Source organism: Pseudophryne corroboree, chromosome 8 (assembly GCF_028390025.1).
Source record: "Pseudophryne corroboree isolate aPseCor3 chromosome 8, aPseCor3.hap2, whole genome shotgun sequence".
NCBI lineage: Eukaryota > Metazoa > Chordata > Amphibia > Anura > Myobatrachidae > Pseudophryne > Pseudophryne corroboree.
Window position 1 is genome coordinate 55122693 of NC_086451.1, and position 14296 is coordinate 55136988.

Sequence of the window (14296 nt, forward strand, 5' to 3'; positions counted from 1 at the left end):
TTTTTTGAGTGAGACTGAGATAGTGAAACCTTTGTTTTTTGATGGCTCAATGTACACAACCTTTGTTTAATACACAAAGTTATTAAAAATATTGTATTAAATGACCTTTAGGCTGTGTGTATAAGGTGTATATGAAACATAAATGAACTGTGTGAATGTAGACACACTTTGTTTAATGCACAAAGTTATAAAAAAATATTGGCTAAAATTACCTTCAGGCAGTGAGTATAAAGTGTATATGAAACATAAATGCATTCTGTGCTTAGATTTAGGTCCCATCACCATGATATCTCATTATGGTATGCAATTATTCCAAAATACGGAAAAATCCGATATCCAAAATACCTCTGGTCCCAAGCATTTTGGATAAGGGATACTCAACCTGTAGTGATAAGGAGGTCCATTTTTTGGATCTCACCATCTATGTGGAAGACGTGTTTGAAAACTAAAACATATGTCAAACCGACTGATTCTAGGGCCTACATTGATAGGCTAAGTTGTCACCATGATAATTGGCTCAATACTATACCTGGTAGCCAATTTAAGAGGCTCAAAAGGAATTGTACAGACCATCCGGTCTTCATGACTCAAGCCACAGAGATGGAAGAGTGCTTCGTCAAATGTGGCTATGACGAAAGTGAAGTAAGGGAATCTTTAAGAAAAGTTACTAACATAGAAAGATCTGATCTAATGACCAAGAAAAATAATCGGAATAACGAGGGAAATGACAGATTTAAATGGGCCTTCACTACTGATTATTCTACCCAACACAACAAAGTAAGGGGAATATTGAAGAAACACTGGCCTATATTAAAAAGAGATCCAGTGATAGGAGCTGAGCTACCGGATAATCCGGTGTGCATATATAGGAGGGCCCGCAACCTGCAATCTAAATTAGTACATAGTCTCCATGAGGGTCCGTCTAGTGGCCCAAAAATTGTATCACAGGGTTTCTATAGATGCGGACAATGTCTAGCCTGTAAGAATATCCCTAATACATTTGGTAATAAAAAAGTAGATGTGGTGATTAATGAAAAGAAGTGCTTGATCACCGATTTCATTACGTGCCATACAACGAGTGTGATTTATTGCATTGAGTGCAGTTGCAGTAAATTTTATATTGGTCGGACCAGCAGGGCACTTAAAGTGAGAATTAGCGAGCACCTTCGGAACATCAAGAAAGGGCTTGACACCCATGCTCTATCGTCACATTTCAAGAAAATCCATGATTGTAATGTAAAACATATCAAAAATTTCATGGCATTAAAGAAAATCCACCCAGATAAAAGGGGAGGAGATATCCAAAAGAAACTAGCTAAGTATGAAATGCAATGCATTTTTAATTATAAAACCTTAGAGCCTGCCGGTCTCAACAGAGATTTTGAAACCAAATGGTTCCTTTAAATTTATTTGAGGTTGGATCATTTTATATTGTCTGGTGCTAATTGTGTTGTATTTTTCTCTATCCATTGGGTTGCTCCTGACAACAATTGATAAACATCCAGTCCATTAAAACATCCGCATCCCCTGTGACACGCACTATTCGAGATGGAACGCAAAGGACTTTGTGACGTCCGCTGGTGAAAGAGTCTAGCGGATGTTATGGCAGATCCTCTTCCCCTGCCGGAAGCGGACGAAAAAACTGGTGGGAAAGTGCGGCATCAAGGACGGAAATTGTGATGACCTCCTTCCGCCGGATGTGATGTTGCGTCTGATCGAGGGACTTCCGCCGGAAGTGTGGCGTATACTGTAACATCTATAATACACGAGAATCTGGTGACCTCCTTCCGCCGGATGTAATTAGGGATGGGACAGCCCTTTCTCTGCGCTTCCATCCACCGGAAATAGTTATTCATTAGATGGACCTTGATATGCACCTGTTGATCTATCATATGCACAGGGGAAAACCAAAAACGGACATTTGGGGAGCAGATGTCTGCCATTCTTATATGGATAGGAATAGGGATTATAGAGGAGCAGTTGGTCTATGTCTGGAATTAGGTTTTTTATTTGGCTTCATTGTTTGGTATAAATACCACTCACCATGCAGTTACCTCCTACACCTTGAAAAAGATAACAGAAGGTTATCGAAACGCGTTGGTGGAGGTTCTGGGCGGTGATTGGAACTACTTACCTGCTTGTTTGGTGACGATTCCTGGGGACGCCTGGCGATCTTCTGAAAATTTGCTTTTCTGTCCATTTACATCTATTGGATGGTGAGAGTCCATTTTCTGCCCATGTTTATGTTTTTAATTAGTTTTAAATAAATGGTTTTACACTATTGGAGCCTTCTTTTTCACATATACCTATTGTGATCGAATTGGGGAGGATCCTGATTTTCAGTAGAGTAAAGAACAAGGATAAGGAGTCCAATTACAACAGGGACCCGTGCATATATTTGGAGTGGTTTTCATTTGTGCCTATTAACATCTAATTGATGGTGAGAGTCCATTTGTTATTCACATCTGCATATTTAATAAATAGTATTACACTATCTGGAATTTTACTCCCACATGTACCCTTTGTGAGTATATCGGGAAGAATCTGAACCCTCGGGAGAAGTAGGAGCAGGGTTGCTGGGACCAATTACAGCAGTGGCTGGATTTCTCAAAGCGAATTTTACTCATCTTGCGGTACGAGTCCAGTCACATTGTCTTACCATCATTTCCACATTCAGTTAAACAGTATTATGCTATGTTTGCATTCTTTGTTATTTGTGTTTAATAGTCATATTCCCGGTGAACACGACTATTTGATTCAAGCGCCCCAGACTCTCTTGGTAAAATCTTCTTGTCCTGTCATGTAGCAGTATATATACATTCTCTTGTCATGTAGCAGTGTATATACAACCTCCTGTCATGTAACAGTGAAGTACGCAATCCCTATCATGTAGCAGTGAGATACAGTAAGCAACTTCTTGTCATGTAGCGGTGAGGTACGCAACCCCTGTCATGTAGCGGTGAGGTACGCAACCCCTGTCATGTAGCGGTGAGGTACGCAACCCCTGTCATGTAGCGGTGAGGTACGCAACCTCTTGTCATGTAGCAGTGAGGTACGCAGCGCCTGTCATGTAGCAGTGAAGTACGCAACCCCTGTAATGTAGCGGTGAGGTACGCAACCTCTGTCATGTAGCAGTGAGGTACGCAACCCCTGTCATGTAGCGGTGAGGCACGCAACCCCTGTCATGTAGCAGTGAAGTACGCAACCCCTGTCATGTAGCGGTGAGGTACGCAACCCCTGTCATGTAGCAGTGAAGTACGCAACCCCCGTCATGTAGCGGTGAGGTACGCAACCTTTGTCATGTAGCAGTGAGGTACGCAACCCCTGTCATGTAGCGGTGAAGTACGCAACCCCTGTCATGTAGCGGTTAGGTACGCAACCCCTGTCATGTAGCGGTGAGGTACGCAACCCCTGTCATGTAGCGGTGAGGTACGCAACCCCTGTCATGTAGCGGTGAGGTATGCAACCCCTGTCATGTAGTAGTGAAGTACGCAACCCCTGTCATGTAGCGGTGAGGTACGCAACCCCTGTCATGTAGCGGTGAAGTACGCAACCCCTGTCATGTAGCGGTGAGGTACGCAACCTCTGTCATGTAGCAGTGAGGTACGCAACCTCTGTCATGTAGCAGTGAGGTACGCAACCCCTGTCATGTAGCAGTGAAGTACGCAACCCCTGTCATGTAGCGGTGAGGTACGCAACCCCTGTCATGTAGCGGTGAAGTACGCAACCCCTGTCATGTAGCGGTGAGGTACGCAACCTCTGTCATGTAGCGGTGAGGTACGCAACCCCTGTCATGTAGCGGTGAAGTACGCAACCCCTGTCATGTAGCGGTGAGGTACGCAACCCCTGTCATGTAGCGGTGAGGTACGCAACCCCTGTCATGTAGCGGTGAGGTACGCAACCCCTGTCATGTAGCGGTGAAGTACGCAACCCCTGTCATGTAGCGGTGAGGTACGCAACCCCTGTCATGTAGCGGTGAGGTACGCAATCCCTGTCATGTAGCCGTGAGGTACGCAATCCCTGTCATGTAGCGGTGAAGTACGCAACCCCTGTCATGTAGCGGTGAGGTACGCAACGTCTGTCATGTAGCGGTGAAGTACGCAACCCCTGTCATGTAGCGGTGAGGTACGCAACCCCTGTCATGTAGCAGTGAAGTACGCAACCCCTGTCATGTAGCGGTGAGGTACGCAACGTCTGTCATGTAGCGGTGAGGTACGCAACCCCTGTCATGTAGCGGTGAGGCACGCAACCTTTGTCATGTAGCAGTGAAGTACGCAACCCCTGTCATGTAGCAGTGAAGTACGCAACCCCTGTCATGTAGCGGTGAGGTACGCAACCCCTGTCATGTAGCGGTGAGGTACGCAACCCCTGTCATGTAGCGGTGAAGTACGCAACCCCCGTCATGTAGCGGTGAGGTACGCAACCTTTGTCATGTAGCAGTGAGGTACGCAACCCCTGTCATGTAGCGGTGAAGTACGCAACCCCTGTCATGTAGCGGTGAGGTACGCAACCCCTGTCATGGAGCGGTGAGGTACGCAACCCCTGTCATGGAGCGGTGAGGTACGCAACCCCTGTCATGTAGCGGTGAGGTACGCAACCCCTGTCATGTAGTAGTGAAGTACGCAACCCGTCATGTAGCGGTGAGGTACGCAACCCCTGTCATGTAGCGGTGAAGTACGCAACCCCTGTCATGTAGCGGTGAGGTACGCAACCTCTGTCATGTAGCAGTGAGGTACGCAACCCCTGTCATGTAGCAGTGAAGTACGCAACCCCTGTCATGTAGCGGTGAGGTACGCAACCCCTGTCATGTAGCGGTGAAGTACGCAACCCCTGTCATGTAGCGGTGAGGTACGCAACCTCTGTCATGTAGCGGTGAGGTACGCAACCCCTGTCATGTAGCGGTGAAGTACGCAACCCCTGTCATGTAGCGGTGAGGTACGCAACCCCTGTCATGTAGCGGTGAGGTACGCAACCCCTGTCATGTAGCGGTGAAGTACGCAACCCCTGTCATGTAGCGGTGAGGTACGCAACCCCTGTCATGTAGCGGTGAGGTACGCAACCCCTGTCATGTAGCGGTGAAGTACGCAACCCCTGTCATGTAGCGGTGAGGTACGCAACCCCTGTCATGTAGCGGTGAGGTACGCAATCCCTGTCATGTAGCGGTGAGGTACGCAACCCCTGTCATGTAGCGGTGAAGTACGCAACCCCTGTCATGTAGCGGTGAGGTACGCAACCCCTGTCATGTAGCGGTGAAGTACGCAACCCCTGTCATGTAGCGGTGAGGTACGCAACCTCTGTCATGTAGCGGTGAGGTACGCAACCCCTGTCATGTAGCGGTGAAGTACGCAACCCCTGTCATGTAGCGGTGAGGTACGCAACCCCTGTCATGTAGCGGTGAGGTACGCAACCCCTGTCATGTAGCGGTGAAGTACGCAACCCCTGTCATGTAGCGGTGAGGTACGCAACCCCTGTCATGTAGCGGTGAGGTACGCAACCCCTGTCATGTAGCGGTGAAGTACGCAACCCCTGTCATGTAGCGGTGAGGTACGCAACCCCTGTCATGTAGCGGTGAGGTACGCAATCCCTGTCATGTAGCGGTGAGGTACGCAACCCCTGTCATGTAGCGGTGAAGTACGCAACCCCTGTCATGTAGCGGTGAGGTACGCAACGTCTGTCATGTAGCGGTGAGGTACGCAACCCCTGTCATGTAGCGGTGAAGTACGCAACCCCTGTCATGTAGCGGTGAGGTACGCAACCCCTGTCATGTAGCGGTGAGGTACGCAAACCCTGTCATGTAGCGGTGAGGTACGCAACCCCTGTCATGTAGCGGTGAGGTACGCAACCCCTGTCATGTAGCGGTGAGGTACGCGGTGAGGTACGCAACCCCTGTCATGTAGCGGTGAGGTACGCAACCCCTGTCATGTAGCGGTGAGGTACGCAACCCCTGTCATGTAGCGGTGAGGTACGCAACCCCTGTCATGTAGCGGTGAGGTACGCAACCCCTGTCATGTAGCGGTGAGGTACGCAACCTCTGTCATGTAGCGGTTAGGTACGCAACCCCTGTCATGTAGCGGTGAAGTACGCAACCCCTGTCATGTAGCGGTGAGGTACGCAACCCCTGTCATGTAGCGGTGAGGTACGCAACCCCTGTCATGTAGCGGTGAGGTACGCAACCCCTGTCATGTAGCGGTGAGGTACGCAACTCCTGTCATGTAGCGGTGAGGTACGCAACCCCTGTCATGTAGCGGTGAAGTACGCAACCCCTGTCATGTAGCGGTGAGGTACGCAACCCCTGTCATGTAGCGGTGAGGTACGCAACCTCTGTCATGTAGCGGTGAGGTACGCAACCCCTGTCATGTAGCGGTGAGGTACGCAACCCCTGTCATGTAGCGGTGAGGTACGCAACCCCTGTCATGTAGAGGTGAGGTATGCAATCCCTACCTATTCTATTTTGACATCTAGAAGTATTATATTTTGCAGAACGTGTGACAAAAATTTATGCATTCCCAGAAACATCTCATTCCCCAAACAGCCTATTTTCCGGCTTGTGCTGTATGCTCAGACCCTCAAAGCATGTTGCAAGCTCCAGATGATTCTCCCACTGTGCTGACTTGAAAATGACTCATGTTGTTTTAGTCACTTTTTATTTTTGTACTTGTGTGGACAGTGCCCAGGCTGACGTCCTGTTCTGCTAACTCATGCTTAAACTTGTGGTGAAATGATTGGATTAGGACCCTGTGTTAGGATGTGCAGCAAGTCTTCTTAGCCTGAAGGCATTTGCTGTCGTGTAAATCTCTACGTGGTATAGTCAATTGTCTGTTATGCCAATTGTAGCTGATTCCAGTGGATATTGTAGAGCTATAAAATATATATAGACCTACTCTAATGTACGTTTCTAAATATTCCTATTGGTTCTAAAGAAACCTCCGCTATCATGGAAAGCAATGTGACTGAAAGGCGCGGGACCTCGTATACACTTTGCTGCTTCTTTCCCCCTGATTGTAACGTAGAAATCTTGCTGCAACAATTCCCGACTCTTGAGTATGTTGAGTCATTTTTCTCTCAAGATACATCCAAAGCAAGGCGCGGCGGTATTTCTATGTCAGGCACACAATGCGGACATGTGCCCCTGGCCATAGCATAGAGACGCAGATTGACAGTGCTCGTTTTAATTAGAGATGTGCTGTTCAGTTCTCTAGAAATCCAAATCTATCTGAAATTTGTGGATCCAAACCGAACCAAAACTCCCGAGGAGATCCAATTTGAACAGTGTCCCGGTTCGGATCTTCCCGCAGTTTCGAATTCAGATTTTGGATTGCAAACATTACATAATTTTAGCTGCTTTTATCTATTTTTATCAATGATTAGCTTTTTTTTTTTTTTTTTTTTTATATACATATGTTATGTATATATAATATATTTCTTTTGTATTTTTTTACTGAACTGTAAAACCATATCTGAACCGAACCACTTAAGGGTGCTCTTGCCAAAACCAAAACATGATGATGAATTAGAACCAAAACATGTGGGAAACACAACACCCATTTCTAATTTTAATTGCAAAAGTCTCTTAACCCTATCTATACACAATATAATGTTATGAAGTCATATATATACACAAGAGATAAGTGTCTTAACAAGTCTAAAGGTGGGTACACACTAACAGATATATCTGCAGATCAATTGATCGAGCAGTGTGTTCAGCATACACACTGCCCGATTCGTCGGGGACTGACGTCATGAACTGGGCGGGCGTGTACACACGCCCGCCCAGTTCACCTGTCAATCACCGCCGGACGACCGCCCCGTACACACACAGCGACGCGCCAATATATCGGTAGATATATTGGCCGTCGGCTGTGCTGCGCGGCCGACGCGATACGTCTGTGAACGACAGAGTTCACAGACGTATCGGCCAAACACACTGGCCTACGGTCCCGCGATATATCGACCGTTCCCAATTGTAGTCCATGTGGATCGTAAAGTATGAAAACGTTTTTAAAAAATGGAAAAAATTGTGGGAAAACTCATGTCGACCTTTTGTCACGTCGACCTATAAACCATGTCAACCTAATACATGTCGCCCTAAGTGTGGTCGACCCAGAGACCGGATACCGCTGCTCACATGCCGATAGTAGGTCTACTAGATTTTTTTTTATTTAAAGCCATTTTACCTTGATTACTAGATTTGGAATGTAAAATGTTTATAAACATTATTATATTAGAATTAACAAAGGTGTTTTCTTTTCCACAGCCTGTCAGCGTTCTTTTCAACTTGCTGTGGGGCAGCCTGATCACCGGTGGTACCATGCTCTTTGTGTGGTGGATGAATAAGCAGCTGGGCTGAGCGCTCTCTCCGTACCCGGTGACTGCAATCCTTTCTGACGGAACCTGCAGGACACATACTACAAAGGTTGCTGAATCAAGGATGTGCATTACCTCAAAGCATACAGTCATGGCGATGTATGTGCCGGATTAATGTGTCCTCAAGAAAAAAAAAACACTTAATTTCCCAGGATGCCTACATTTCATTGCATTGCAGACTTCTAACTCTGTTAAACTGTGTTCAATTAAGAAAACAAGGAGATAGAGCATATCAACTTTAAAGAGAAAACAGGCAACATGTATTATTCAGCTTCAACAAATCTACTGACAAACAATGTGACTCAAGTTATCTATATATGGGAAAAAAAAATCGCCTAACAGCATTGAATGTTGACATTTGCCCCCCTAAATGCACAGTTACATTGAACTTTTATGTATATACAACATAGCACGCAGAAAACGGGATCTATGACTTTAATTGTACTGTATTATCAAACCTCATGGCGATATGTACTAACAACTTTACTGCTCATTCCATTAAGGAGAACAGCCACTGAAGAGATCTCTATGTAAACCATTCCACCCTCTGAGTCCTTCCCTTGACACCCTGCTAAAGATGTGTTTTCCAGGTCCGCGGCTGAAGTATGATCAAAGTTGAAACCATTGTTTTCAGTTGGGTGTTCTACGTCCCTAGAAACTCCCCAGTTCTTTGTGAAGTCCTCAGCCGCAGTGTCTTGGTTATACATCCTTCTATTTCAGCCATGCTGGGGTAGAGTAAGTCTACCTGTCAAGGGAAGAGACGACTGTGGTTAAAAAAAAGCATGGAGGTTGTATTGTTTTCAGCTGTTCAGAGATAAGAGAAGTAATGAGTGGCTAACTGGTTGTATGAGTAACCCCAATCCTACATCTCCAGCAAGGAGTGATATCATATTGCTAATACAACTGTCACAAAATACTATTTCACAGTAATATCACTGTAACAGTGTCTTATTGCATTACATAGTATACACACACTACATAATTGGTGCCCCATATTACTGTGTCAACCTTTAATGGATATTGTATCCTAAAGTGTGGCATTTTTGGCATTCTCATAATCCTCCTGCAATTAACAGGCTTAAAATAGCCAGTGGTAAAATAATAATAATAATAATATTTATGCCTTGAACAATTCTATTACTCAAGTGTCACCGCAGTGTTCTTCTGATTAATAGATTTCCCAGATTTCTTAAATTGTGCTTTACTAAACGTCATCGTCGCTCACATGGGGTATCACAATGCACAACTGAAAAGTGACTGAATGTGTTTTAAATAAAACGGAACACTGCATTGTACACTGATGACCCCTTGTACAGTTTAGTACAGGCCTGGCCAACCTGTGGCTCTCCAGCTGTTGTAAAACTACAAGTCCCATCATGCTTTGCCACAGTTTTGCTATTAAGGAATGCTAAAACTGTGGCAGGGCATGCTGGGATGTTTAGTTTCACAACATCTGGAGAGCCACAGGTTAGCCAAGCCTGGTTTAGTACATTACTAGGGGTTTTGTTAAACGCAGCCGTGTTGGCCTTGTACACATAAATGGTTAATAATAGGTGAGCACCTGACCCACAGCAAGGTCTCTTGTTGCAGGAGCTCCAGGGAGATAAATAAAAGCAGACACTTTAGGTTCTCTTACGTTCTAGGTACGTATTCCCCTTATTTCTAAGATGATAACTTGCAGCATATCAGTCATGTCTAAACACCAAGAAAGTGCACAGTCCAACAGGTGGGCAAAAGTCCATAGAACATTGTAGAAGTTTCCGCCATAAATATTAATTATGCGAGTTTTTTTTTTTTTTTTTTTTTTTTATTTAGGTGAAACTAATTATGAAGCTAAAATAAGGTGAATTTTCTTTACAAAATTAACAGGTGATAAATTATAATTAAACATTTATTTCTAACAACCAGTTTATGGAAGGACAGTGGCATCACTAGAGGGGCGCAAACCGCACCGGGTGACACCAAGCCGGGACCTGGCCGTGCATGATAACGTCACAGTGTAGCTCCCAGTCCCTGACAAGGAGCTGGCAGTGTGGGGAGCGTCCACTACTGTGCATGCCCCAGAGTGATGCCAGGGGGGATGGGCTGTGAGTCCATGATCCCTCCCCCCATACGCCCACCCTTGAAAAGGGCCACTCCCCTTTTGGGTCCGTCTAATGTATTGAATTACACCAATCCTAGTGACACCACTGATTCCAGATAAACCGTTTGGTTACTGTACATCTCTTGCTATAAGTAATAGAGTAGCAGAGACGCCATTTTTTGAGTTAGTGTAATAATAGCGAGGGTGAGTTTATTAGAAACTCCATTGATAGATTGTGTTGATGGTAAAATTTGCAGCCACTTTCAAATTAGTACAAATGAATTGCTCTCTTGGGTTCAGATATTATCACTTGCCTATCCCCTGAACTAGAGTAAAATATATATATATATATATATATATATATATCAGAATAATTCCACAGGATTGTTTCAGACAATTATTCTTTATTAAATGCACGGATAAGATATTTTTCAAATAAATAGAATAATAACAACAAGTTGTTTGACGCGTTTCGCAGGATGGCTGCCCACTTTATCAGAAAAGCGTGCTGTTATTTTATGTAAACACTTGGTTTCTCTGGAATCCTCGTTTTAAAGGGTCAGGGACATAGATGATATACAGGTCTCAGTGACAATCCTCCTGCTGTAATTATCACATTTATTGGAAAAAAAAAAAAATCTAATTCAGGTATTTAATAAAGAATAACTATTTGGAATACATTCCTGTGGAATTATTCCGTTATATTTTAAAAGAACATGACTATACCTGCGCCCAAGAGAGCATCTCCTTAGTACTATATAGCGTTTATTAGAAACAATAGCATTAAAAGACCCTCCTTTAGGAAGTGTAACATTGAATTTGATATTGTATTAATCCAAGATGATTTTAAAGTGGAACCCGCTCCTTCTCACAAAAAAAGGCAGCCATTTTGTGGGAATCAAAATACAGCCTATCAATTCACTAGATACTGGTGAGTAATGATGGTCCGCATGTTACTGAATGGCGGTTTCAGACCACAAAATGGCTGCTCCATCATGTGACAAACCGATTCTTTCAGAAAGTAAGATGTTAGACTTTTATAACACTTTCTGACATTAAAATTTTATTAATATATCATGGAGTTAGTTTCTCCTAAAATATGCCTATGGAGTATAAAAAATCATGTGTGAGATATATATATATATATATATATATATATATATATATATATATATATATATTAGCATAGTCGATGGATATCTGTCAAGCAAATGCTGAAAGGACACCGTGAGGCATATAGAATGTGTACGTTTAATAGTTTACAGCCAAACGGCATGGAAATCCAATTCCAAGTCCTCAAGGGAGAAGTTGCCCTGACACGTATGTGCCTCCTTTTATACATGTAAAGCTATATTTAACACATATTTATGTATGAAATGCTAAACTTGTAAACTAACCTTAAGACCCCTCCTCAGCGCCGTTTTTTTATAGATATATAGACTGACAAGGTGTTTTGCGCTTTCTGAAAATAAGACTGGCAGGACTACATGTTGGATAGTACATAAAGGCACCAGGATCCTCTCTGCGGACAGCAGTAGGCAGAAAGGCCAGCGTCTCTGTTCAGCAAGGGCTGAATATTTGTGCAGGTCAGCACCTAACTATTGCAGCATGGCAGCTTCTCATTGCGAAATAAGGGTGGGGTAGCATGGTCATGGTGTGTTTCCTTATTTTACTAGTTCTGCACATACTGAATGGCATGTGGTCCTAAATGCATTTTCCACTAATAGATATTTTTCCATTATATTCTGGCTTGTGTATAGAATAGTGATACTTTGTGTTCTCGTGTCTCATTTTGTTTGTTTAAAGTGTTTCTTATCTACAAAAGGTTTTGTGTTTTTATATATATATATGCATCCTTGTTTCCTACCCCAGTTACCTTTTTTTTTTTTATACAGTGTTTTCTCGGTTATTGTTTTGCTGTACTGATGTGTCTTGATTATTTGTTACGCCAAAAATGTAGTTGTTTAATGTCCTATCTGGATAATTGATATGTGCGCCGAAACGGCTTGATAGTGCATGTTGATATCGTGAGCACGTTTCCAGTTTCACCTCATACATGGCACACGCAGCCCCAGAACCAACACTCCTCTATGTTACAAGATCTAGTTTACCTGTAACTTTATGCAAGTTAATGAGACTGTATCAATAAAAAGCTTGTGTGAAAAAGAAGATCTGTCCGATGTGTTCTATTTCACATAGTTTCTTCCTCTACTTCATTTTCAGGCCAGATTTCCATACTGGCGATGGTGCTACTCTACTGGGAATCCAACACGCCACAGATCTATCTCCATCGCTGGTATTCAATGCACATTGCACTGAGAGATTGTAATAAGTGGCCAAATATGAAGCAATGAATGTGTTATTCATTTTTCTCTGACGTCCTAGTGGATGCTGGGACTCCGTAAGGACCATGGGGAATAGCGGCTCCGCAGGAGACAGGGCACAAGAATAAAAGCTTTAGGATCAGGTGGTGTGCACTGGCTCCTCCCCCTATGACCCTCCTCCAAGCCTCAGTTAGATTTTTGTGCCCGAACGAGAAGGGTGCAGGCTAGGTGGCTCTCCTGAGCTGCTTAGTGTGAAAGTTTTAGTTTAGGTTTTTTATTTTCAGTGAGTCCTGCTGGCAACAGGCTCACTGCACCGAGGGACTAAGGGGAGAAGAAGCAAACTCACCTGCTTGCAGAGTGGATTGGGCTTCTTAGGCTACTGGACATTAGCTCCAGAGGGACGATCACGGGCCCAGCTTGGATGGGTCCCAGAGCCGCGCCGCCGGCCCCCTTACAGAGCCAGAAGGCAGAAGAGGTCCGGAAAATCGGCGGCAGAAGACCATCCTGTCTTCAGACTAAGGTAGCGCACAGCACCGCAGCTGTGCGCCATTGCTCTCAGCACACTTCACACTCCGGTCACTGAGGGTGCAGGGCGCTGGGTGGGGAGCGCCCTGAGACGCAATATAAATGATAATACCTTAGGTGGCAAAAGAATACATCACATATAGCTCCTGGGCTATATGTGATGTATTTTAACCCCTGCCATTTTTACACAAAAAAGCAGGAGATAAGGACGTCGTGAAGGGGCGGAGCCTATCTCCTCAGCACACAAGCGCCATTTTCCCTCACAGTTCCGCTGGAAGGACGGCTCCCTGACTCTCCCCTGCAGTCCTGCTTCAGAATCAGGGTAAAAAAGAGAAGGGGGGGCACTATTGGCAGCAAATGACAATATAAACAGCAGCTATAAGGGAATAACACTTATATAAGGTTATCCCTGTATATATATATATAGCGCTGGGTGTGTGCTGGCAGACTCTCCCTCTGTCTCTCCAAAGGGCTCGTGGGGTCCTGTCCTCTATCAGAGCATTCCCGGTGTGTGTGCTGTGTGTCGGTACGTGTGTGTCGACATGTATGAGGAGGAAAATGATGTGGAGGCGGAGCAATTGCCTGCGTTAGTGATGTCACCCCCTAGGGAGTCGACACCTGACTGGATGATCGTGTTCAAACAATTAAGTGATAATGTCAACACTTTGCAAAAAACTGTTGACGACATGAGACAGCCGGCAAATCAATTAGTGCCTGTCCAGGCGTCTCAGACACCGTCAGGGGCCCTAAAACGCCCGTTACCTCAGTGGGTCGACACAGACCCAGACACAGATACGGAGTCTAGTGTCGACGGTGATGAGTCGAACGTAATGTCCAGTAGGGCCACACGTTACATGATCACGGCAATGAAGGAAGCATTGCACATTTCTGACACTACAAATACCACTAAGAAGGGTATTATGTGGGGGGTGAAAAAACTACCAATAGTTTTTCCTGAGTCAGATGAATTGAATGAGGTATGTGATAAAGCGTGGGTTTC

General features: G+C 44.7%; 1 protein-coding gene across 3 annotated transcripts in view; it reads left to right on the forward strand.

The window, feature by feature from the left end:
• The window catches only part of LOC134948437 (uncharacterized), a 261952-nt gene extending 249336 nt beyond the window's left edge, over window positions 1–12616 (forward strand). For all 3 annotated transcript variants that reach the window (XM_063936399.1, XM_063936398.1, XM_063936400.1), the window contains one exon: window positions 8255–12616. In XM_063936399.1, coding sequence (XP_063792469.1) covers window positions 8255–8347 — 93 coding nt within the window. In that variant the 3' untranslated portion in view covers window positions 8348–12616. The remainder of the gene's footprint in view (window positions 1–8254) is intronic.
• The last annotated feature ends 1680 nt before the right edge of the window (window positions 12617–14296 follow it).